This window comes from Hemicordylus capensis, chromosome 3 (assembly GCF_027244095.1).
Source record: "Hemicordylus capensis ecotype Gifberg chromosome 3, rHemCap1.1.pri, whole genome shotgun sequence".
In the NCBI taxonomy this organism is placed as follows: Eukaryota; Metazoa; Chordata; class Lepidosauria; order Squamata; family Cordylidae; genus Hemicordylus; species Hemicordylus capensis.
Window position 1 is genome coordinate 190,794,403 of NC_069659.1, and position 24,343 is coordinate 190,818,745.

A 24,343-nucleotide genomic window follows, 5' to 3' on the forward strand; every position below is an offset into this window, starting at 1 on the left:
CAGCAAAGCAGCTCCTTCCCTGGCCCATCTTCCTCCCAAATGATGCCGACTGGCCCGATTTCAGGCCTCTGCGCAATTGGGAGGCAGGCAGAGCTCTCGCCACCGTCCCAGCTGCACCACTGCTGCAGAGCAGCAGCATTTTTAAAAAGGTTTTTTTTTTTTTTAATTAAAATGTAGAAATTGAGTCTTGAATGGGATGAGCATTTCACTCTTGGAAATAGGGACATTTGGCAACCCTAGCTGCTAGGGACCACCTTAAGAGGTGGTGCAGTGGAGAAATGCTTGACTAACAAGTAGAAGGCTGCTGGTTCGAATCCCCACTGCTACTATATCGGGCAGCAGCAATACAGGAAGATGCTGAAAGGCATCATCTCATACTGCGTGGGAGAAGGCAATGGTAACCCCCTCTTGTATTCTACCAAAGACAACCACAGGGCTTGGGGGTTGCCAGGAGTCTACATGGACTCGACGGCACACTTTACCTTACCTTTAGCTGCTGGGGAGAGTGGCGAACACAGGCCCCCTCTCCCCTTGCTACCACGCCCCTGACCAGCCTGCTGCGGAGCCGTTCGAGTTGCAGAGCGACCACTGAGACAATCAAGAGTTGTGCAGCAGTGGTGGGGATTGGGAACATTCACTAGCGGAGCACACCTCCCACCCACTGCAGCAGCCGCCCTCCAACTCAGCCAGCCCTATGGCACGATCTGATCTGCTGTGCTGAGCAGGGCGCGCCGCAGGGCATGGCTAGCAGCGGCTGCTCCAGGCCTGCGGGGGTGAGAAATCTCTGCGCGGACTGCGCACAGGTCCCACCTGTGGAGCCGCTTCCTTCCCACCCAGCCAGCCCCACGGCACACCCTCGCACTGGGGACAGAAGATTCCCGCCCGGAGTATCTCCATGGCCGCTAGTGCAGGGCTAGCGGAGGTATGGGGCTTGGAGCAATGCCCCTCTTCTTCGCCCACTCCTAGGGACAGCAGCGCTGCCTGCAGCGAAGGAGCAGCCCGCCCTTTCGCTGCAGGGGGCCGGTCACAGCGCACCACCCCTTGAAGGGGGCGGGGCGGCCGGCGAACCAGACACAGCCGTCGTCTCAGTACAGAAGAGCGCTCAGGCAGCGGCGCCCAGAAGCAGCCCGGCAGCGGCAGGTAAGGCGGGCAGGAAAGGCGCGTTATTCCCCGGGGCTTTCTTCCTCGCGCGCAACCTCCGCCAGTGCTTGGCTGGAGCTTGCCGGACGGCTCGTGTCTGTGGCCGGCATTACTTGCTATTCGCCTCAGGGAGCAGCAGGCGCGGAAGCCTGGGTGGGTGCTTCGGTGAGGGGAAGGGTGTGAGAGCGGCCAGGAGCGAGTAGAAAGCTGCCTCTCTTGCTACCTCGGTTCTACACCTGGGAAAGAGATTATAAAGGAGGACAGATCCAGTTAAGAGGGGCAGGGATCCTGCACACTTCTCCTAAAACCGGGAGATCTGGTGGCGGCGGCGGCGGCGGCAGCGGAAAACACTTCTCGAAACTCTCTGGCTTTCAGACGTAAAACTTAGAATAGAGAGCATTATAACAAAATGCTCTGTGTGTGTGAGAGAGAGATACAGAGAGAGAGAGATCTTAAAAGGCAATAGCATGCTTGGCTTTCAAACGGTGCTTAAAAAACTTTAAATGGCAATGTTTATACTTATGGAGGGAGGAATTGAGCTCACCTTTTGAGTCTGCACTAAGCCTGTGGTATGCGTGTTATCTCCTCTTGCCTCCTTGCAGAGCACTATCCCCACACCATTTGACGGGCACAAGTGGGGGACCTTGGTGCGAGGGGCAGCATGCATCCAGAGGATGGCTGAGTCTGGCCAAGGCAGTGCTACAGCCGCCACCCAACGCTGGTTTTCCCATTCCCAGAGTGAGAGGAGAGGAATGATTCCTGCTTGGGGAACACTGTCTTGCTTTTTCCTGGTGGTGACTGTCGGCAGTCTTCCTGCAGCAAGATTGCCTATTTCAGATCTCGAAGACAGGTTTACAAGAGAGTCATCAGGTAAGCAAGGTTGTGGTGCAGGATGGAGGGCTTCTCTTACAACTTGCTAGGGGGTTCCCTGTTTCCCTGTGACTTTCTTAGCTAGCGATCTTACGAAACTACATGGCCCCTCTCTCCAGTTGCAGCCTGGTGCTCTCCCAAGCAGGCTTCTTGTCACAGCAAAGGCAGGCAGCAGGGTTATTTTTCCCGATTCAGTACCTAATGTTACAACTTTAGCTGCAACTGTTGTTGCTTTCTTCCTTTTCTGACTTTGTGGCAGTCACTTCTATTCCAGTTTCCAGGTGGGGGGTGGGCACTAGTTATATTAAAGCTGGAATTGTTTGTGATCAAAATTAATGGTTTAAGTCCTTGTGAATATCCCTGTGAATATCAAGGTGAAGGTGATGAGAAACAATTAAATGTGCAACGTATTAATATTGTCAGTAAGTTTTTAGCTATTGTGTATAGTATACACCAAATGTCGTGTAACTGCATAATGTATGAACAAGCCTTGGATTTTTATTTTTGTCTGATATGGCCTGATCCCAGTCAAGATTCAGTTTCAGCCAGTAACTTTGCTGTTCGTGTTACTTGTGATGGGGTGGCTTTGCACCTTCACTTTCATGTGAGAGCAGTTTTCCCACTAATATTTCAGCAGTATTGTTTTGTACATTTGCACTGCTACTTCAGAGGGAATCAAGCTGTTGCTGTTCCAATATCCTCTTGCGTGGAGGGAAAACTCTGGTGGCTGCTCCTGTATTCTTTTGCATGGTATAATGAAATCTGGAGGATTCAGCCTTTGGAAAACAGGCTGTTGGCTGCAAAAGCTCCTATCACAATATCACTAGTTCTTACAACAGAGTCTTGTGATGACCAACAACTTCATTGTAACAGTTTTCATGGGCTGATGAAGTGGGTTGTAGTCTACAAAAACCTATTCTGCAGTTGATCTTGTGGCACCTTAAAGATGTAAATGAGTTTTTCAGGTGCCACAAAATTCTTTGGAGACTTTGTTGCAACAGACCAACATGGCTGTCCCTCTGGAACCTTGCCCTCTTGAAAAGGGCACAGTCCAACTATTTCTATTCCAAAGGGCAGCCATAGTTTCTTTTCCCTCCAGAATGGTCTGCACTGTCTCTTTGCCATACTTTATCTGGAATGTTTGAAACTTCTGCTGACTCTCCCAGACGTTTTTCAACATCAGGCTTGAGCTGGTCAAGGGCAAACTCCACAATAGTAGGAGCACCTCCAGTTGTAATTGCAGCAGTAAACAAGTGGCAAACTATTAGTGTGAGCACACCCAGTTGCTTATGGCTGCCCATAAAAATGAACTCATGTGTCTTCAAATCTTAAAATAGTGAATGTTCAGACCACACAAAATAATATCGACTTATAAAAAATGTTTTGTACTTTTGAAACTTGGAAATAAACAGCACCTTGAAATGAATTCAAATTCATTTTCTGGCCTCAGTGCAGTGAATTTACTATTATTTGTTATGTGGTGTTCCAAGGCTATACTGAAGTAAGGAAAAAGCAGAGAAAGTAAATAATTCCCGTTTGGATCTTTGAAATAAAGGAGACATGCACATTTGTGCTGAATGCCTAACTGCCTCCATTTATTATATCCACTTTAAAGTGGTAAAATAATTGTAGAAAGTAGCTTAATTATGAAAACAATGAAAGAGAGAGAGAGTTCATTAGGCTCTTCTAATTTGCCCTTTATTGGTAAATAAAGAAATAATAACAATCAGAAGAAGAATTTATATATAGTTCTTGCACAGTTAAAAAAAAAACTGTTTGAAAAAGTGTCAATATACAAAACTGGTTTTGCTCTAATAATCCTCAACTGCTCTTTGAATCTGTTGTGTGGGTGTGGGGAGGGGGAGACTAGAGATCTGTCAAAATGTGATTCAGCTGTCCAAATGGTGGGCACCTCCCTTTAAAATCTAGGGCTTACACAGCCCCTTTAAGCATAGGAGAGCCATTCCATACCTGCTGCTCCTCAGCTTGCCGCCATCCTGGCACTCCCCTCAGTTATGCCCACATGCTCTTTCTTTCATGAAACTTCCATCCACATCAAGTTTCCATTGTTTGCCGAAGAGTTAAAATATGTTTGCCAAAAAACGTGATGGAAGATAGATGTGCTTCACGGAGTCTCAGGCTGAGGACATAACGGCCATATCCTCTTTGGTTAGAGCTCTAAATCATACAGACATACTTTTGTTTTCCAGGAAGTTTTAACAGAACACTAGATTTTCCATGGAAAATTGTTTGGCTCAATTTTCGTTTCCAAATAGTTGACTTGTGGGCTTATTTCTCAACAGTTTTGTCATGGTAGACTGAGTTTTGTGTATAGCAGAAAACAATTAGCTTGTGTTGTGGAATATCTTTAATAGGAGCTCATTTAAATGACTCAGGGGTCAGTAAATGTGAGCTCAGTTCACCAGCCAGATAAAAATGTTACTCGCTGGATGGTTCCTTAAGCGATGCTGGTATGTGCTTGCTCTTGGGAAGAAGCTACACCAACCTGCCATATTGTATAAAGACTGTCCTCCATATACAAGAATAATTATTCTGTTTCTCAGACTTGTGATCCAGCAATATTTATTTAGGAAATGAGTTAAATGTTTCAAATGCAAAATGTCACTTTGGCATTTGTATCCTTATGTCTTGCGAATTTTGCACTTAAGGACCAATTGTCAATGGCTTTCTTAGGCTAGATTAGGGTGAGCAAACTTGGCCATCCAGCTCTTGTTGACCTATAATTCCCATCAAATTTATTGTGGCTTGGGAAGATGGGAGTTGTAATTCAACAACAACTGGAGGGCTAAGTTTGCCCAGCCCAAACTAGATCATGATCAGGGTTCAATAAATATTGGCTTAGTTCATCTTTAGAACAGGGGCTCTCATCCTTGGTTCCCCAGTTGTTGCTGAACTTCAGTTTCCATCATCCCCAAAGACTATTATGGCTGGAGGTGATGAGATCTGTATTCCAACATCTGGAGGCCCAAAGCTAGGAACTCCTGCTCTAGACAATCATTCTGCTTAGTGTATCTGGGGTTTCTGCAGTTGAAAACACCTTGGTTTTTCTCCAGAGGAACACATGCGATCTCTGGCTGTATTGTTCTGAAGATCACAGCTTCCTATGTTAAGTTATAGTCAATATAACTTTATGCCAGTGATATGCTGGCCCACATGAAGCATCATCTCCTCTGACAGGCAGCAGCAGGCCCTCCATGCCTACTACCTGCAGTGTTTAATCTAGGAATGTCAGGATTTGAACTCAGGACTTTCTGCATGCAAAGTAGAGACTCTCTGTGCCATTCAGCTCTGGATAGTTCTGCAAACATATTTAAGAGATGAGGGCTGTTTCAAAAAACATCTTAAACATCTCTTTTAAAAATCTAGTAGGCCGTTGATTCAGATTGTCGCAGCTTCACCCTAACCAAGGTCATTTGAAGGGCAGCCCCACAGGTTTCAAGGAGATTTTGCTTCCAAGGAAGTATACACAGACTGCAGTCCTATGCAGATTCACTTGGAAGTAAGTGGCAATGAACTCAGTGGCTGTTTGGATTGCAGGGTTGTAACCTGGTCCAAGAAATCTTTTTTTTTTAAATGATTACTTGCAAGTAAGTCCAGGGCAGTTTCAACAGGCTCACTCACCAGCAGACAGAGGCCAACCCATCCATCACCATCGTGCCCTGTTGCTCACACTTAGAGCAGCATTTGTGTGAACAGGGAAGCGCTGTATCAATGATGGTGGGTGCTCCTATTTTGGCGAGGGATAGGGATAACACCATTCAAAAATGTCTGAATAGAGCTAGTTTAACTTGTTTCCAAGAAATATGACTAACAATTTACTGAGTATATGAACCAGTTTATATTCCCACTAGAAAAACAGATTCAGTCCATAAAAGCAGAACAACTCTTAAATATAATTCACATCAATTTCAATTCATAATGACTAGTAACAGAAGCAAGACTACAGAAGAATAGCTAACTTTGTTTTTTTAGCTAGCTTTAGTCAAGTCAATCCCTGTTCTTGAAGAGTTTAAACATTATCTTTGAAAAAATATTTTATTTAATGACCTGTACAAAGAAGATAGAAATTCAGAGCCAAGCAAAATGCACACATTTACTTTTAATCTATAAATTGCACACTCACAAGGAAATACTTTCTCTTGGTCAAATGGGCCATGGGGTATTGGTTCATTACTGAGGCTTGTTGTTCAGCAGCGTTTGCATTTAACCATCCAAGACCTTATTTTCCATAAAGGGGCTTGGAAGCATTTTTCCCTAGTGATCTAATTCTCCACACAGGGCTGTGAAGGTTGTAACAGCTACTGCCTTGTGCTGCTGCTCAGCTACATAAAACACACATTGAAAGGAGGCATTCTGAAGGTATGTGTATGTTTGCTAATATGAATACTAGCTATTAGGGGAGGTGGTGCAAATTTTAACATCTCTACAGGGAGATGTTCTGCTGCTAGCAGGAAGAAGGCAGATGGTGGGGCTCTTGCTGAATAGAATTCACACTAAAAACACTGGGGCCTCATCTAGGCTGAATTTCTCTCCTCTCCTTTTCTCAGGACTGCTTCAAGGAGAACAATGTCATTTTTTTTTATGAATGAAAGTGGAGAGGCAAGGCAGAACTGACCGTGTATGTCATTCACTAGCAATGACAGAGATGATTAGGGAGGTCAATGAACTCTTTCGCGGCCTTGAGCATGTGGTCGCTCTATTCAGCAGCCACAGAATAGATGTCTGGATACGAAAGCTCTTGCAATTTGCATTAGTATTCAGATAAAGATATTACTTGGTACGGTTTGTGAATGTCAAGTAGTGCTAACTATGTTAGACTGCAGACAGATAAATAACATTTACCATTGCTAAGAAGTCCGTGAAGTGTCCTGCTCCAATTGTGCTGCTACTTCCATGTGACTTATTTTTAAATCTCTAGTACAGAGAAATCCTGTTGTCCAGTAAAGAGAGAGCACTTTTCTACACACTGAATTTGATGAGGAAATTTGAGAGAGAGTTTTTGTTAATGAACATATTACATTTGCTCATATCAATGAAGAACAACAAATTCATGTAAACACCTGTGTTAAACTGTGAGGCATAAGTTGGAGCTGATTTGGATTTTAAAACAAGCAGAGGGAAAACAGAGCATAGGCTTCTTGCACTTGTGTACCATGTACGGGTTCATGAGTGGCAAGATGTATGAGCTAGAAACAATCTAGAGCTCATGGAACTTGCTGCAGTGTGATTTGCTTCACACGTTGTATCAGAAATAGAGATAGCAGCTTTTCCTACTTCTTGTAATCTGGCAATTGGTAAAGAAGCACTTGGTGCTCCCATTTTAACCAAGTGGGGCAGAGCACTATTTCTACATACATTTTCTGTGCCAAGAAATAAGGGCTCCTATATCTTCTCTAGTCAACTAATGAAGTAGTGGGGAAGTAACTTGCCTAGGGAGCAAGAGGTTGCTGGTTCAAATCCCCGCTGGTATGTATCCCAGACTATGGGAAACCCCTATATCAGGCAGCAGCGATATAATAATAATAGTAGTAGTAGTAATTTCGATTTCTATACCGCCCTTCCAGAAATGGCTCAGGGCGGCTTACAAAGAGAAATAACAAACAAATAGGATTGCTCCCTGTCCCCAAAGGGCTCACATTCTAAAAAGAAACATGACAGACACCAGCAACAGTCACTGGAGGTACTGTGCTGGGGGTGAATAGGGCCAGTTATTCTCCCCCTGCTAAATAAAGAGAATCACCACGGTAAAAGGTGCCTCTTTGCCCAGTTAGCAGGGGATATAGGAAGATGCTGAAAGGCATTATCTCATACCGTGCGGGAGATGGCAATGGTGAACCCCTCCTGTACTCTACCAAAGAAAAACACAAGGCTCTGTGGTTGCCAGGAGTCATCACTGACTCAACGGTACAACTTTACTAGGGATGTACAAAACGATTCAGGTACAAAATGATTTGTACCCAAATCTGGCCAATTCGGGTGATTTGTAGACAAAACAAATCACCCCGTCCTGAATTGCCCAGATTTGAGTACAAAACTAATCACCCCCGATTCAGATCTGAAAAATTCGGAGATTTGGACCACTAAATATTTGACCACCACTTTGTGGTCAAAGTGGGTTGGGTGCTAGTGCCTAATGGGTGGAAGCTACCACCCAAATTCCAAAGAAATTGGGCAAAGGGTGACTTCTAAAGAATTTTTGAAGTTGGCATGTCTTTGGGGCAGATTTGGGGCAGAAAAGGGGTTTCAGGGCAGAAGAGTGGGTCAGATGGTAGTGCCCCAATGGGTGCCTGCTACCATCCAGATTTCAAATAAATTGGTGAAAAGGGTGATTTTTAAAGAATTTCTGAAGTTTGCACATCTTTAAGCTTTCCCCCCATTGGGAATAATGGGGAATTTCAGCAGCCCCATAACTCCACTTGGGGGGGGCACCAGGGTGGCCCAGAGCAGGGTGCTGTGTAGGGCACATAGGGTGCCAGCCACCCCAAAGCCCACAGGCCCATGAGGCACTGGGTTTTGTTGTTTCTCATGTGTTCTGAGAGTAGATTCTCTGGTAGCAAATGAGTGGATTCAATGCTTGTTTAATCACCCCTTTGCCCAATTTCTTTGAAATCTGGATTGTAGCTTCCTTGCACCCATTGGGCACTATCACCCACCACAACTGCTCTGGTCCACCCTGGTGCCCCCCCCCCACGTGGAGCTATAAGTTTGCTGAAATCCCCATTATTCCCTATGGGGAAAAGCTTAAAGAAGCGTAAATTTTAAAAATTCTTTAAAAATCACCCCTTTGCCCAATTTCTTTGAAATTTGAGTGGTAGCTTACACCCATTGGGCACTACCACCTACCCCACTCTTTTGGCCCTGGGACCCCTTTTTTATCCAAATCGATTAGGATTCAGAAAATTGAGGTACAAATTGAATCTGGGGTGATTGGGGGGGTCAGATTTGGACCCAAAACAAATTGGGGGTGTTTCAATTCAGGTACAAATCTAAAGAAAAAAATTGATTTGTGCACACCCCTAAACTTTACAACTTTATATCTTCTCTAGGTTTTGTGTGTGTGTGTATGTGTGTGGTTTTTTTGTTTTACAAAAACAATATGTGATATATTCAGTCCTTTCTCTAGGAACCTTTTTTTCCTTATGGAAAAAATACCACGCATATTGATTAACTCTTGCATTGTAAATAGAAACATCACACTTGCAAATGCAGATGAAACCATCCAGGAAGTGCTGCTGAATACCTCCTGTTCATTTCAAATGACATCCATCTTTATTTTGGTCATAGACCAGCATAACGTTGTGGGGGGTGATTACATATTACATATTAAAAGTAAAAGTTTCAGCAGCCTAGGGGTGCACAATTACTGAAAGACTATTATAAAAGGGTAGTGACTAAGAATGATTTATTTTGTTGGGGGAAGGAACCAAGATGGTGTTTAGTCAGGACTCTAACTTCGGAGCTCTGTGGTTTGTTAATGTTTTATCCTCTTTTAATGAGCTCAATATTTATTTTAAGTTTTCTGTAAGTGCCTACAGTTTTTCCTTGTGTATTCTTTTTTTCCTGGAGTTGCTATTTTTATTTTTTGGGACTTTTTCATCCTCTTGGAGTTCTTCCATTTTTTCCATCTACCCTCTGTAGTCTTTTATGAATATAAAAATCAGAAATGGAAGTAAAATTTAAAATAAAACTATGGCTGTCTAAAACAAAGCAAGACCACAAACTAAATGACCCTTAATGGCCGAGTCCTGAAAACTGTAGTTAACAGTAGTTAAGCATGGTAAAAAAAAAATGGGTACAAATCTTTATATAAGGCATCATAAAAACATCATTTTTTCAAAAGGCATAAAAGAGATAAGCAAGAATGCATTAAAAAGTTGTATTAAAAACATAGAGGCATAAAAGGATATATAAAATCATACAATGGCAACTATAGACATAGTAAGAGTTTTATCAATTTAGGGCAAGATAAAAAGCCAAGAAGGTGTGGGGCTATAGAACTGTAGGAGCGCAGGACTGCCATGAAGTGCTCTGAGACAGCAGACAAGGGTGTGCTTGAGTTAGACCATACAGTTGGGCGCTGGGCATGAGTAAGAGGTCATCATCCGCCGGATTTTAATCACTGCCGCGCAGAACCTGGCAACACTGTAAGTGGTGGCAGGGTTGCTATCAGATAGCGGTAAGGAGGTGTAAAATTGGTCCATATGATCAGGATACTTATGTAATAATGGTAGAGTGAAGGTGGCATGGATGTTCCTGTAGTACAAACACTGAAGGAGGACGTGCCCTGTAGTTACTTGCCCAGAATCACTGGGGCATTGATGTTCTGAGAGTGGGATCTTCCTATATCGTCCCTCAAGCACAGCTGAGGGAAGAACATGGCAACATGCCAGTGTGAAGGCCGTCCTGTGCTTTGGGACTTCCAGTTGTGTTAGGTATGCCAAAGGAGAGGTAGTATACCTGAGTACTTCACTGATAAATCAAGTTATCAACCCCTGCTAACTGCGCAAAGAGGCAACTTTTTAACATGGTGATTCTCTTTATTTAGCAGATGGAGAGTAAATGGCCCTATCCACTCCCAGCACAGTAACTGTTGCTGGTGTGTCTTATGTTTTTTAGACTGTGAGCCATTTGGGTACAGGGATCCATTTGATTGATTGATTGATTGATTGATTGATTTTTTTCTGTGTAAACTGCTTTGGAAACTTTTGTTGAAAAGCGGTATACAAATATTTTGGTATATAAATAGTTCAGGGCCTTGCCTATATCAGACTTGCGTTCTATGTCTGTAACATGCTGTTTGATAAGAGCCATGGCTGGATCGTAGCCCATGTTAACTAAATACGGTGTGGTGGGTATAGGCCCAGGAACAATATTTTAGTCATAATTGACTGTTTCCAGCTGGATTGAAAGTCATCACTCAGGGTTAGGGGGGCAAGGTGTTCATTTCAACGGAGATTGCACAAGAGGCCTGCTGAAGCCCACATGAAACTCCTGGGCGTTATCAGGAATATGAGATTTGCAACAGTTAAAGAATATGAGATTTGCATAGTGTGATGAAATAGTGCAACAGTTTAAAATGGTGAGTAAAGGGTTGTTTAATGCTTTGTTGTAGGCTGATGGCCATTCATATTTTCCATCCACTGTTCCTCGATCAGTCTGCCTTGCTTATGCAAAGTTTGGAGACAGCTAGGAAGCTCATTAAACAGAGAATAGAGGATACTGAGAGACAAACGGATATAGCACGGGCACCTGACTTTCAGAGCCAGGAATCAGTCAGGTATAGTTTGACCCCAGCATCCTATCTCACTATCTTGGAGGTGCCTCCACTTAGAAGAGTTTTTACTCTGGCAAGATGCAATGCCCTGCCTTCAGTCCTCTTAGAGGGCATATATAAAGGGACTCCCTATGGGGAGAGGCTCTGCCCATGTGGGGAGGGTCAAGTGGAAACAGTCACCCATGTGCTATTAGAATGTTTGTTCTATAGAGACCTGCTTCAGGATCTCATGTACCCTTTGATGGCTAAATGCCCAGGTCTTGATTCTCCTCAGATGTTTGCCATGCTGTTGGAAGGAAGTAATTCCAGTACCAGCACCAAATAGGTAGCTAAATTTTGTAGTGCAGTCCTCCTTTTGCGTAAGAGCTTAATAATGGGAAAATGGGTGATGGATTTAAGGCCAGAGCAACTTTTGTAGCTACAATGTGGCTTCTACATTTGTTTTAATCTCATGCTGGTCGCTGACCAATTTGCAAGAAACAAACCAACTAATTTATAGTGCAGCAACAATAACAACACAAGAGCTCGGATATAAGATCAATGGACCTGTAAAAAAAGAAAGCAGTACATCACCTAAATGGAAGATTAGATTAGAAAATAAAATCTCCAGGCTCAGATCAGATGCTAGAAAATTGAAAGATATGAAAGACAAGAAGTGTTAGAGGTTGTTGATTTTTACCCACAATAGGTAAAACAGCAGAGCACTAAGGAATGAACACACACTCAAGTTACAGAGTAGGTAGCAGAGGATGGTTTGGATATTGCAGCTGTTTAGAGAAAAACACATAGAGATCCTTGTATGAGTAAACACTAAATATTTATTGGTTAAATACACTTAGATACGAAAGACCTATCTCTAATCTAAAGGACTACATAGTAGATAGGTAAGGAGAGAGAGAGATGTTTCCATCGGTTCTCTAGGAGGAAAGGAAGGATTGTGACTCAGCACAGGAAGTGCTGCAGAGTCAGTTCAGGGGTCATAGAGTAGGGACAGATAGGGAGACCCTGACTCACTGTCTCTACTCCCAATGCCCCTAGTGGTCATTAGGACAGTTGGTGCAAAAGGTCGATGCACTGGAAGGTCATCTCCAACAAGAAGCTGAAGAATGAAAACACCAAACAGTATCTGATCCAAAAATACCACCTAGATTCAAGGAAAATTAGAGAAGTCCTGGAAATAATAAAGCAACAAATAACAGCAGTGTCAAAGAAGATTAGCAGATACGAATCCAGAATCACACAACACAGGCAGAATCTCCAATTCCAGTCGAATCAGAGACGTTTCTACCAAAGCATAGAAGGAGAAACTGCAAGAAACGTAGAAACCCCAAATAAAGAAGAAACAGTGCAATTCTAGGGGAAATTATGGGACAATCCAATAGATGATAATAAAAAAGCAGGCTGGATGAAAGAGGTCAAAAATGTAACCAACAAATGCAAGATCTAATAATAACACCAGAATTAATAAGTGAAAGAGCAAAGAAAATTAAAAATTGGACTGCTCCAGGCGACGATGAATTTCATGGCTTTTGGCTTAAACACCTAACAAGCCTTCATAAACAACTATCAAAACAGTTCAATCACATTTTGCAAGGAAGTGATATTGAACAATGGCTAACAACTGGGAAAACTCATCTCATAATGAAAGACCCAGCAAAAGGTGCAGTTCCAGGTAATTATAGACTGATAACCTGCCTGCCATCCATGTTCAAATTATTAACTGGAATAATAGCAGATGAAGTGATGCAACACTTATTAACTAACAGACAGCTTCCAGTTGAACAGAAAGGAAATTGCCCGAACACCGGAGGCACAAAAGACCAGCTGCTGATTGACAAAATGATTTTAGAAAATTGCAAGAGAAGAAAAACCAATCTAAGTGTAGCATGGATTGACTACAAGAAAGCCTTTGACTCATTGCCTCACACATGGATACTAAAATGTTTAGAAACAACTGGTGTCAGTAAAAACATTCAGATATTTATTTAAAAAAGCAATGAGCATGTGGAGTACACAGTTAACAATCAATGGTGAGACACTTGGACAGGTTAGCATTAGAAGAGGCATTTTCCAAGGGGACTTACTATCCCCTCTTTTGTTTGTAATTGCCATGACCCCACTTTCACAAATACTAACAAAACAGGCATCGGATACCAAACATCTAAAACATCCAGTAAAATCAACCATATGCTGTACATGGACGATCTGAAGTTGTATGGAAAGTCCCAGTCAGAAATCGAATCACTGCTAAACACTGTCCGTATATTCAGTAGCGATATAGCAATGGAGTTTGGACTAGACAAGTGTGCTGCATTAATAATGAACAGAGGAAAAACAACAAAAACAGAAGGAACAGAACTACCCAATGGAAGCAAGATCAAGAATCTAGAAGAGAAAGAACCTTACAAATACTTGGGCATTCTCCAGGCTGATGACATTGCACACACTGAAATTGGAAGTGAATACATCAGGAGAGTTAGAAAAATCCTCAAGTCCAAACTCAATGGCAGGAACACCATACAAGCCATAAACACCTGGGCTATACCTGTTATCAGATACACTGCAGGAATAATAGACTGGACCCAGGCAGAGCTAGAGACGCTGGATCGTAAGACCAGGAAAATAATGACCATGAGTCATGCTCTGCACCCCCGCAGTGATGTAGATAGGCTATACCTCCCTCGCAGCTCAGGTGGAAGAGGAATGCTGCAAGTCCATCAAACAGTAGAGGAGGAGAAAGAGGATATCCTTGAAGAATATATCAAGGACAGTGAAGAAGATGCACTTCAAATGGTCAAGAACGAGAAACTATTCAACACCAATGAAACAAAGCAGGCCTACGAGAAAGAACAAGTCAAGAACCAAGCAGAAAAATGGAAAAATTGACCATGCAGTGGCTTATATTTGCACAATGTAAGTGGAAAATCAGACATCACCAAGACCTGGCAATGGCTTAAGAATGGCAACTTGAAGAAAGAAACAGAGGGTTTAATACTGGCTGCGCAAGAACAGGCACTAAGAACAAATGCAATAAGAGCAAAAGTAGAAAAATCCACAACAAACAGCAAGTGCTGCCTTTGTAAAGAAGCAGATGAAACAGTGGACTGCCTAATCAGCTGTTGTAAAAAGATCACACAGACTGACTACAAACAAAGGCATGACAAGGTAGCAGGGATGATACACTGGAACATCTGCAAAAAATACAAGTTACCTGTAGCCAAAGATTGGTGGGACCATCAAATTGAAAAAGTTGAAGAAAATGAAGATGTAAAAATATTATGGGACTTCCGACTACAAACAGACAAACATCTGCCACACAATAAACCAGATATCACTGTAGTTGAGAAGAAAGCAAAACAAGTGAAAATAATCGACATAGCAATACCAGGGGATAGCAGAATAGAAGAAAAAGAAATAGAAAAAAATCACAAAATACAAAGATTTACAAATTGAAATTGAAAGGCTGTGGCAGAAAAAGACCCAAATAATCCCAGTGGTAATTGGCGCCCTGGGTGCAGTCCCAAAAGACCTTGAAGAGCACCTCAACACCATAGGGGTCACAGAAATCACTAGCGGTGTGCCCGAACCGGTCCGGCGGCCATTCCAAAGAATGGCCGAACTGCCGGACCGGTCCGGCCCTGCCTGGTTCGGGTCCGGGTGGGGGGTATGCCTTTAAGGGCGGGAGGGCTTGCTTAGCCCTCCCGCCTCCTTGCCCCCGCCAGCGCCCGTATTTAACAGTATAGGAGCGCTGGAAACCAGCCGCTGCCGCCACCGTGGCGAAAGAACTCCCCAAGCCAGCCAGCCCTCCCTCCCTCCAAGCTAGCTGCCCGCCCGCACACCCACCCACCCGCTCACTCACCCGCTCACTGGATAAGAAACGAGAGGAGCTCCGGCACAGAGCTCCTCTCATTTGGAAGGCCTCCTGCAGAATGGCGGCTTGCGCGCGCGCGCATGCGCGCACCACAAAGCACGCCGTTCTCCGGAGGCCCAGTCTACCCGCCGGGAAAGGGCCGGGTAGACCGGGCCTCCGATCGCTGAGTAGACCGGGCCTCCGATCGCCGGAGGCCCAGTCTACCCAGCGATCGGAGGCCAGTTCTACCCGGCCCCTTCCCGGCGGGCAGACCGGGCCTCCGATCGCTGGGTAGACCGGGCCTCCGGCGATCGGAGGCCCGGTCTACTCAGCGATCGGAGGCCCGTTCTACCCGGCCCTTTCCCGGCGGGTAGACCAGGCCTCCGGAGAACGGCGTGCTTTGCAGCGCGCGCATGTGCGCGCGCGCAAGCCACCATTCTGCAGGAGGCCTTCCGAACGAGAGGAGCTCTGTGCCGGAGCTCCTCTCGTTTCTTATCCAGTGAGCGGGTGAGCGAGCGGGTGGGTGGGTGTGCGGGCGGGCAGCTAGCTGGGAGGGAGAGAGGGCTGGCTTGGGGAGTTCTTTCGCCGCGGCGGCGGTGGGGGGGCGGCTGGTTTCCAGCGCCCCTATACTGTTAAATATGGGCGCTGGCGGGGGCAAGGAGGCGGGAGGGCTAAGCAAGCCCTCCCCGCCCTAAAAACAAGGCCCCCCTTCGGTGCCGGTCCGGACTTCTCCGGACCGTGCACATCACTAGAAATCACCATCAGCCAATTACAAAAAGCAGCTTTACTGGGAACAGCCTATATTCCGCGACAATATCTATAACAATTGACAATAAAATTCAGCCATCCTGGGTCCTTGGGAAGGACTCGATGTCTGGATAAAACAAACCAGTCAATAACACCTGTCTGACTGTGTAAACAAGAAGTAATAATAATAATATCAGGCAGCAGCAATATAGGAAGATGCGGAAAGGCATCTCACACTGCACAGAAGATGGCAATGGTAAACCCCTCCTGTATTCTACCAAAGAAAACCGCATGGTTCTGTGGGCACCAGGAGTCGACACTGACTCAACAGCACACTTTACCTTTAATAGATCCAACAGAACATCTTCTGCTGTAGGTTATATACAGCTATGGGAGACAACGGTATATAGAGTGTTTTTCAGTGTGGCTGGACAATGGCACTTTTTTTCACCTATTGAGATTCAAAGTGGCTCAATATGGTATTTATTTATTTAGTACATCTATATACTGCCCCATACAAACAGGTCACTGGGTGGTTCACAATGTATAAAACCATTAAATCATTAACATAATTAAAACACTTTAAAATACAATAAAAACCTCTAAAACCAAAGCTTTAAAACTATGGTTAGAGTAGGGCTATGAAACCCACACCCTGTGGGCCAGTTCCAGGCCATGCAGCTCCTTCCTCTGTCCCTCTTACTTTGCCTCCTTCCCCTTTGCAGTGCTGCATCACTCTTTCCTTTCCTTTCCTCCTGCCCCACACTAAAGTGCCAAAGTACTGGCTAGCTTCCTTCCTACATATGCACAGGCACACACAGAGTGCACCACTCCTTCCTTCCCTTCTCCCATCAAAGCGGTGGCATCCAAAGTACCAACCAGCTTGCTTCTACCCCTTGAGCCACTATTCCTTTCCGCTTCTACCCCCCCCCCCCAGCCTGGCTGTGCTGACGTCCAACCGGCTTCCTCCTTCACTTTGCCATTGGTATTTCTCTCCCCCTCTTTCATCCCTTTCCCTTTCTCTTTCTTTCTCCCCCACCCCTTGTCAAGCCTGCCCCATCCCCTCTCTCTCTAGCCACGCACCCTCTGGCCACACATGGGGTTTGTGATAAAGGATAAAAAAAGTGTGTGAATCTGTTGCTATGCTGGCAACCCTACTCCTCCCCCTGCATCCTCCCAGCAGAATTTCTTCAAAAAAAAAAAACACACCAAAAAATATTTAAGATTTCCCTGAGCATATTCTAGTGTAAAAGTAGTGCATTCAACCAATTTAAGTGGCAGGGGAAAGGGGGAATGGGGCGGGGGAGACAGAATGTGGTGTGAGGTGGGCACAAGGCGACAGAAGGTGGGGCATCAGAATCCAATCCAGCCTACCAGTAGATCTGAGTTTGACACCTTCATGCTATAGTGTTAGAATATGCTCCTCTTCTGAAAAAAGAGGCTCAGACCTGGGTAGATCAGTTGGACTGACAGTGGATTTCTGTCCATCTATTCAACCTCAACCCTACCCCACTTATTTGTTATATTTTGTACTGTGAATATACTTAGGTTAAAATTATCTGTAATTTTACACTCCTGTTGTCTCTTCGTGCTGCACTGATCCACACTTTCTTCTGCTTTCTGTCCTTTGGGACCCTAATCCCCACGTTCCTATGTTGATCTTCTTGGTCCTCCCCAACTCAGGGGGGTTTCTCTTTAGGAACATAGGAGAAACTCAAACACAGCTTCTGTGGCCTTTGCATATAACCTAGTAATTGTCCCTTTACACACATGCCTTTTGCTCCCCACCACTCCATCCCCACTCCCAGGATCATTAGAGATGGTGGTAGAGAAAGAGAGAGTTCCCCAGTATCCCACCCAAATAAGAACTGCACCCTCCTCATATGCTGCAAAAGGTGTGGGATATCAAGGCAAGATTTTTGTAGGCTGTTAAACAGGCTGCAGATTGAGCATTGAAAACTAACCCTGGCTGGAAGAACTGCCCCCCCCCCACACACACACACCCGCCACCATGCAGTTTGCTCATCTTAATGGCCTGCTAGGATTTTGTGGCCTTAGTTGGCAGCAAAGTTTGAAGAAGACAGAGCAAAGCCAGCAGAATAAGCAGCTCCATTTGCCATATATCTATTGGAACTAGGACCCTGACAGCATCAGCTCTCAGCTACATAGTGACCACTGTGGGGGTTTAGGGTCATGGATGAAAGTGTTGGACTCCTCCCCTCTTTGTTCTCCCAATGTTAGTCTCCATTTTGTTTCTCCAGAGATGGCTGTTTATTTTGGTCTCTCTCTTCAGCCATGAGCTACAGCTAAAATTAAGCTGCAGGCTTTTTCACAGTTGATTGTAACCTTTTCTTTAAATAAATCCTTGTAGTTCTTCAGTGTCCACCTAATGGCGCAGAGGGGAAATGACTTGATTAGTAAGCCAGAGGTTGCCAGTTTGAATCCCAGACTATAGGAAACACCTATATCGGGCAGCGGCGATATAGGAAGATGAAAGGCGTTATCTCATACTGTGCAGGAGATGGTAATGGTAAACCCCTCCTGTAGTCTACCAAAGACAACCACAGGGCTCTGTGGTCGCCAGGAGTCAACACTGACTCAACGGCACACTTTATCTTTATCTAGTTCTTCAATATTAAAAAACTATCTCAAGACCTCTTGCTTTGCTGCTTTCTTACCAAACTAGTTTTGCTTTGTTATTTGGGGACTGAACTGCCATTCTTCCCCTACAATATCTGCCCCACAGATGAAGCTCTGAATAGTGATGCCACTATCACATCAACCAATGGGATCTGTTTTCAGTCTCCAGTGTCGCTAGGTTAATTTTGATGTATATTTTCTTGAAATCTGTAGAAGTGACAATTATTCCTTTTTCTCTACCTATTGAGTATGTTAATGAATGTAGTCATGGGACTGATACTGAAATCTTAGAGTTAGGAAAAATCCATTTCTGACTTGGCATTCACAAATCCACAAGAAGTTCTGAGAAGCTTCTGCCACATCTCATCTTGAGTGCTTCTTCACACATCATTTTGTTTCTCTTAGTATACAATGCTTTCCATCTTGCTTATTGTAATATATTTAGACTAGCTGGCCTGGGCGCAGGGCATCTGCGCTCTAGTTCTCCCTCATTCTCAGCCCTTCCCCTCCAGTGTTCCCCCCACCCCCGCTCTCTCTCTGGCTGCCTGGCCAGCCACTTTTTCCAGCTGCCCACCACCTTTGCCCCCCCCCCCAGCCGCCACTGCCTGCCTGCCCGTTTGCTGGCCTATCCGTTGGCCTTACATTCCTGCTGCCCTCTCTTTCTTCTCCCTTTCCTCCCCTCGCTTGCGAACTCTCGCGAGAGCTGCCACACATAAGGTTAGTCACGGGTACGTCTTAGAGAATTATAGATAGATAGAAGATAGATGTTGCTTCTATTGTTAGTAAAAAGGTATTAAATTAATAGCTTGAAGCTTTGAAACATTCAATGGAAGTGCTGTCTTCCTCTTTTTTACTTTACTTTTATTAAATTTATAGTCATGGACCAAGACTTTTCATCCTCTTTTTCGTCTCTTTCATGGCTCTGGTGGCTTGTGTGTATGGACAAACTGCTGTGTTTAATCCTCTTCCACTTTGCAGCATGGCTAGATAGATCTAATATGTCTTGCACCATGAGCAACTTCTGCCTTACTACAAGCTTTCTAAACCATTCACCCTACTGCTGCTTACCTTCCTGGTCTGCTGTGCTGATTCACTTTGATATTTCAGCTGCAATAGCAGGTTTGGAGCTGACTTGCTCCATTATGCATAGGGAAGGAGACAGCCTTAAGCTTCTAGCTTCTGTGGCTGTGTTGGCCCCTAATGTACCAGGAGGGTAAATAAATAATAATATGGCAGCCAACTTGTTGCAATAAAGAAAGAAAAAAAGAAAGAAATTGGCTCCCTGGGGGCAGGCAGTGTTCTCCAGTTTTATTTTCCTAATCTAAGTGTGCCTAGTGGGTGGAAGGTTGCAGAAAAGCTTTAGGCAACATTCCAACTTGTTTTCCTGCTTCTTTCTGCCTTGGCCATACATATAGCAGGCTGCATATACAGACCGAAAGAGAACTTACTCTCACATGAGGTATTAAGTGAAAAGAACTGGAGACTGAAATGTGCTTGTGATGATGATCCATCCTTGAAATTTAAGTTCTGAGGGAGGTTAATGGGGCTTTATGTCCTCTTGAGTTCTTTCCATAGTTTCATACTATGGACTCTACCATTTTTGAAAGATCCTTTTCGGTAAATAGGAACTGGCTGACTTCCTGTCTAATGAAGTACCAGTGGGGTGTGGACTGCTGGTCGTGTGGTAAAGGTAAAGTGTGCCGCCGAGTCAGTGTCGACTCTCATCTTGAAAGATGATCCCTTCCAGCATCTTCATATATTGCTGCTGCCTGATATAGGTGTTTCCCATAGTCTGGGAAACATAGTCTGGGAAACATACCAGCAGGGATTCAAACCGGCAACATCTGGCTTGCTAGTCAAGTCATTTCTCTGCTGCACCAGTAGGTGGTGGTCTTGAGGTAGCAAGCATGAATTGTCCCCTTTGCTAAGCAGGTTCTGCCCTGGTTTGCATTGGAATGTGAGATTACATTTATGAGCACTGGAAGATATTCCCCTAAGGGGATGGGCTGCTCTGGGAAGAGCAACTGCATGCTTGCATGCAAAAGGTTTCAAGTTCCCTCCTTGGCATCTCCAAGATAGGGCTGAGAGAGACTGTAATCTTGGAGAAGCTGCTGCCACTCTGTGTAGACAATACTGAGCTAGATGGACCTATGGTCTGACTTGGTAGAATGTCACTTTCTATGTTCCTAAGAGTTCTAAACTAACACACTGACAGTAGCGTATGTGTGTGAGGGAATTTCAGCTACCTCCCTTTCCCCTGCAAGTCCATTGTGTAGCCCTGAGGGCTGCCTGTTCCTAGGAGGAATTGTGCATTTTTGCTTAATTTGGAGGTTCAGCTTTCTTGGTGAAATATTTGGATTGCCTTGACAAATATTTGGATTGCCTTGACATAAAACTTTAATTATTTAGTTCTATGTTACTATGACCAATAGCTCTTCAGTTTTAATTCACCATATAGTGTTTATCCATAAATCCTGCATAAAACATGCCTGCAATCATACAAACCATAGGCTTAAGAACACCATTATTGCCTGTTTGTGAGATTCCTCCATAATGGAGAGATGCAAGTCTGAGCTCTTTGGTCTGTTGAGTTGCTTTCAAATCCATACCACTTCATTGTAACCAGTAGTAGTAGTAGTAGTATAGTTCTTCTGGATCTGTATATGTTTGAATTGTGCTTTATTTTCTTCCTTCTGCAAGAAGTACTCTTAGTTTATAATGCTATGGAGACTATATGAAGGCAAGGGTGGCTTTATACAGTGAATCTGATATTCATTATTGCTGGTCCTCGTAACCTTTGTCTTTAGTCACCAGGAAGGCTTTGTGATATCAAAAGCAAACAAGAACTCTGAGATATGAGAAGAGCAAAGCCTTAGGTAAACTTGGTAGTTAAACATGAAAGGTAATCCAATCAAACTTGCCCTGTCATTCTTCATACATGGAGCAGAGTGACGCCAGCTAGACAGTGTAATGTGTCCAAAAAGGTCTCCTGCAGCAAGGGTAAAAGCCTTTTGCATTCTTCTCTTGAAATTGTGCTGCCATTTGGAAGAAGGTCATTAGCATTTGCATGAAAATTAGGGTATTTTTGCACCATCTTATTTTCCTAGGGTATGTTTTCAGAAAAGCTGGTATAATCAGATTCCTGGTGTTTAGTGCCTTACTTCATGGTCTTGTGTGTGGAAAGGGAGGAACTTGAGTTCCTCACAGTGGGTGAACAGAACAATGGACCTGAAGTGCAGGCACTGAGGAGCAAGCCTAAGAGTGGGAGTACTCCTGTCAGATGCTTCAAACTGAATGAGCTAATTGGGTGCAGGGGTGGAGCACTGATTCAAGGGAGTAGCTCCACAGGAACATCTCCAGCCTACTTTTTGAAAGTGCAGTTTAAATTTCTACCCAGCACTAGTTCCATCCATACCTGCTGAATAATTCCTACAGTCCCTAACCGCAGTGGCAAATTGTGTTCCCCCCACTGCCCCAGCCAAAGTGAGTAATCTCAAGCTTACAGCATCAAACCTTCCTCATTCTCCACTTACTCATGCCTCCACCCGCCTCCGTGGAGGAAGAGAGGGGGCCTGAGGCTGGTCAGACCTTCACTGTGCAACCTCCAGCTGTGTGCGCAGCCGAAAGGAGCTGGGTCATCCATGGCATAGCAGCTTCCCTCAAGAAAGATGACTCCCTGTTAACTTGGCAAAGAGGCACCTTTTAAAAGTGGTGATTCTCTTTATTTACTGGGGGGGTGTAACTAGCCCTATCCACCCCCAGCACAGTATCTCCAGTGACTGTTGCTGGTGTCTGTCTTATGTTTCAAAGTTTCTGGTGGGAGCAGTGTAGGTTGGAGAGGCAGACCTCCTCCCTTGGGATTTAAAGCTCCCCGCCCCCCATTTCCCTCTGAGATGCAGATTTTTTCCCCAGGCTTTTTCTTTGTGTTTGCAGCATTTTTTGTTTCCAGTAGGTAGTGTGTCATGGGATAGTGAGGCTCCTCGTTCTGACTCCTCCCTGGGTAGAAATGCAAATCTTTCTCCGGCACAAAGGAAACATTGGAAATAGTCTTTTGTTTCTGGTGTAAACATGGAGAGGTGTGACTCTCGGGTTTCCCAGCAACAAATGCATACTACTCTGACTCGCATCCTTCCTTTTTAATGCCTCTGCTAATGCTCAGGGTCATTAATCCGCAGCACACTTCCTCCGGAGCATGGGCACAGGAATCAGATGCTGGTGGATTGGAGTTAGCAATAACTGAATGTAAAGTCAGCTTGTTTGAGAAAGCATAGTCCTTGGTTTTTCCCCTTTCCTCCAGAGCAAGATAGGTTTGTTTATATTGGGTCTGGAATTCCAGAAAACATCTAGAAGAGGCTTGTGGCAAACGGAGGAAGTTTCTTGCCCTCAATGAACCCCGAGTTCATTAAAATCCTTGTTAGAGGTGCCACCAGTCTCCTATGAGACAACCTCAAAATCTTCCCTGTTGTCTCTAGAAACGGGTGAGCACAGAGCATAACAAAATACCTCAAAAATTCTTAAATAACATGTAAGCCAGAGCAGGCACTTATGGAGGCACAACAGAGCAGGTTTCCAGCCCAGATCAAGTTTAAAACAATCACAATCTAGTTTATTTAAGTAAATATAAAAAGCAAGTAAACATAAAAAGCAGGACGTTTTGCAGGCAAAATGGTCAAAATGCACAAGCAAGGTACCTTTCTTCCTGTCTGGTGTTTAGACAGGAGGCTCAGTAGACCTTAGGTCTTAAGTTGCAGATCACAAAACAAAAGCTTGTATCAAGGTGAACTCTGTAAACTCCTAAGAGCCATGCAGCATGGGCTCAGCAAAACTAACACAGAAAGTAACATTCTGGAATCAGGAACCCTCTCTCCTACCAACTACTCACAAAAGCTGGCTTTTTAGCCTACTTTCCAAGTAAGCTTATGAGATCACCCGGCTAAGAGTGAGTGTGTGAGCATGTATCCCATTAACTTCACAGTGCCTGGATGATATGAACCATATTGGGTGCAGTTGCTGGGACATATAGGGACACCTCAATGGCGTAGTTTGTGATTATGTCATAGGAACATAGGAAGCTGCCATATACTGAGTCAGACCATTGGTCTATCTAGCTCAGAATTGTCTTCACAGACTGGCAACAGCTTCTCCGAGGTGGCAGGCAGCAATCTCTCTCAGCCCTATTTTGGAGAAGCCAGGGAGGGAACTTGAAACCTTTTGCTCTTCCCAGAGCGGCTCCATCCCCTGAAGGGAATATCTTACAGGGCTCACACTTCTAGTCTCCCAGTCATCTACCCCAATTCAAGATGGCAGACATATAAACGTTTGAGGCGCAAGTGGGCTAACTTGTGGACTGTCTAACCAATTTGAACCAAATTTGCTGCAGTTGTAGTGAGTGACGCATAGGGACACCTCAATAGCATAGTTTGAGATGGTGTCATCCACCTCAATTCAAGATGGCGGCATGACCATTTGAGGCATAACTGTGCTAACTGGCTAACTTATTTGAATCAAATTTTGTACAGTTGTAGGGACACATAGGGATGGCTCCAGGGTGTAGTTTGTAATGATGTCACCCATCCTGATTCAGGTTGGTGGAGGCGTGAATGTTTGAGGCACAAGTGGACTAACTTGTGGACTGCCTAACCAGTTTGCACCAAATTTGGTGCAGTTGTGCTGAGTGAACCATATGGACACCTTAACAGCGTAGTTTGTGCTGATGTCACCCACCCCAATTCAAGATGGCAGGCATGTGAACATTTGAGGCACAAGAGGTAGTGGGAGGAGAGCTGGTCTTGTGTGAATTG

General features: G+C 44.5%; 1 protein-coding gene across 3 annotated transcripts in view; it reads left to right on the forward strand.

Annotated features, from left to right (window-relative positions):
• The first annotated feature begins 1,000 nt into the window (after nt 1-1,000).
• The window catches only part of FGFR3 (fibroblast growth factor receptor 3), a 111,016-nt gene continuing 87,673 nt past the window's right edge, over nt 1,001-24,343 (forward strand). For 2 of the 3 annotated variants that reach the window (XM_053308027.1, XM_053308029.1), the window contains exons 1-2: nt 1,002-1,140; nt 1,743-2,010. In XM_053308027.1, the coding sequence (XP_053164002.1) occupies nt 1,815-2,010 (196 nt within the window). In that variant the 5' untranslated portion in view covers nt 1,002-1,140; nt 1,743-1,814. Of the gene's footprint in view, nt 1,141-1,742; nt 2,011-24,343 lie in introns of all 3 variants that reach the window. The other variant, XM_053308026.1, reaches the window with a different exon arrangement.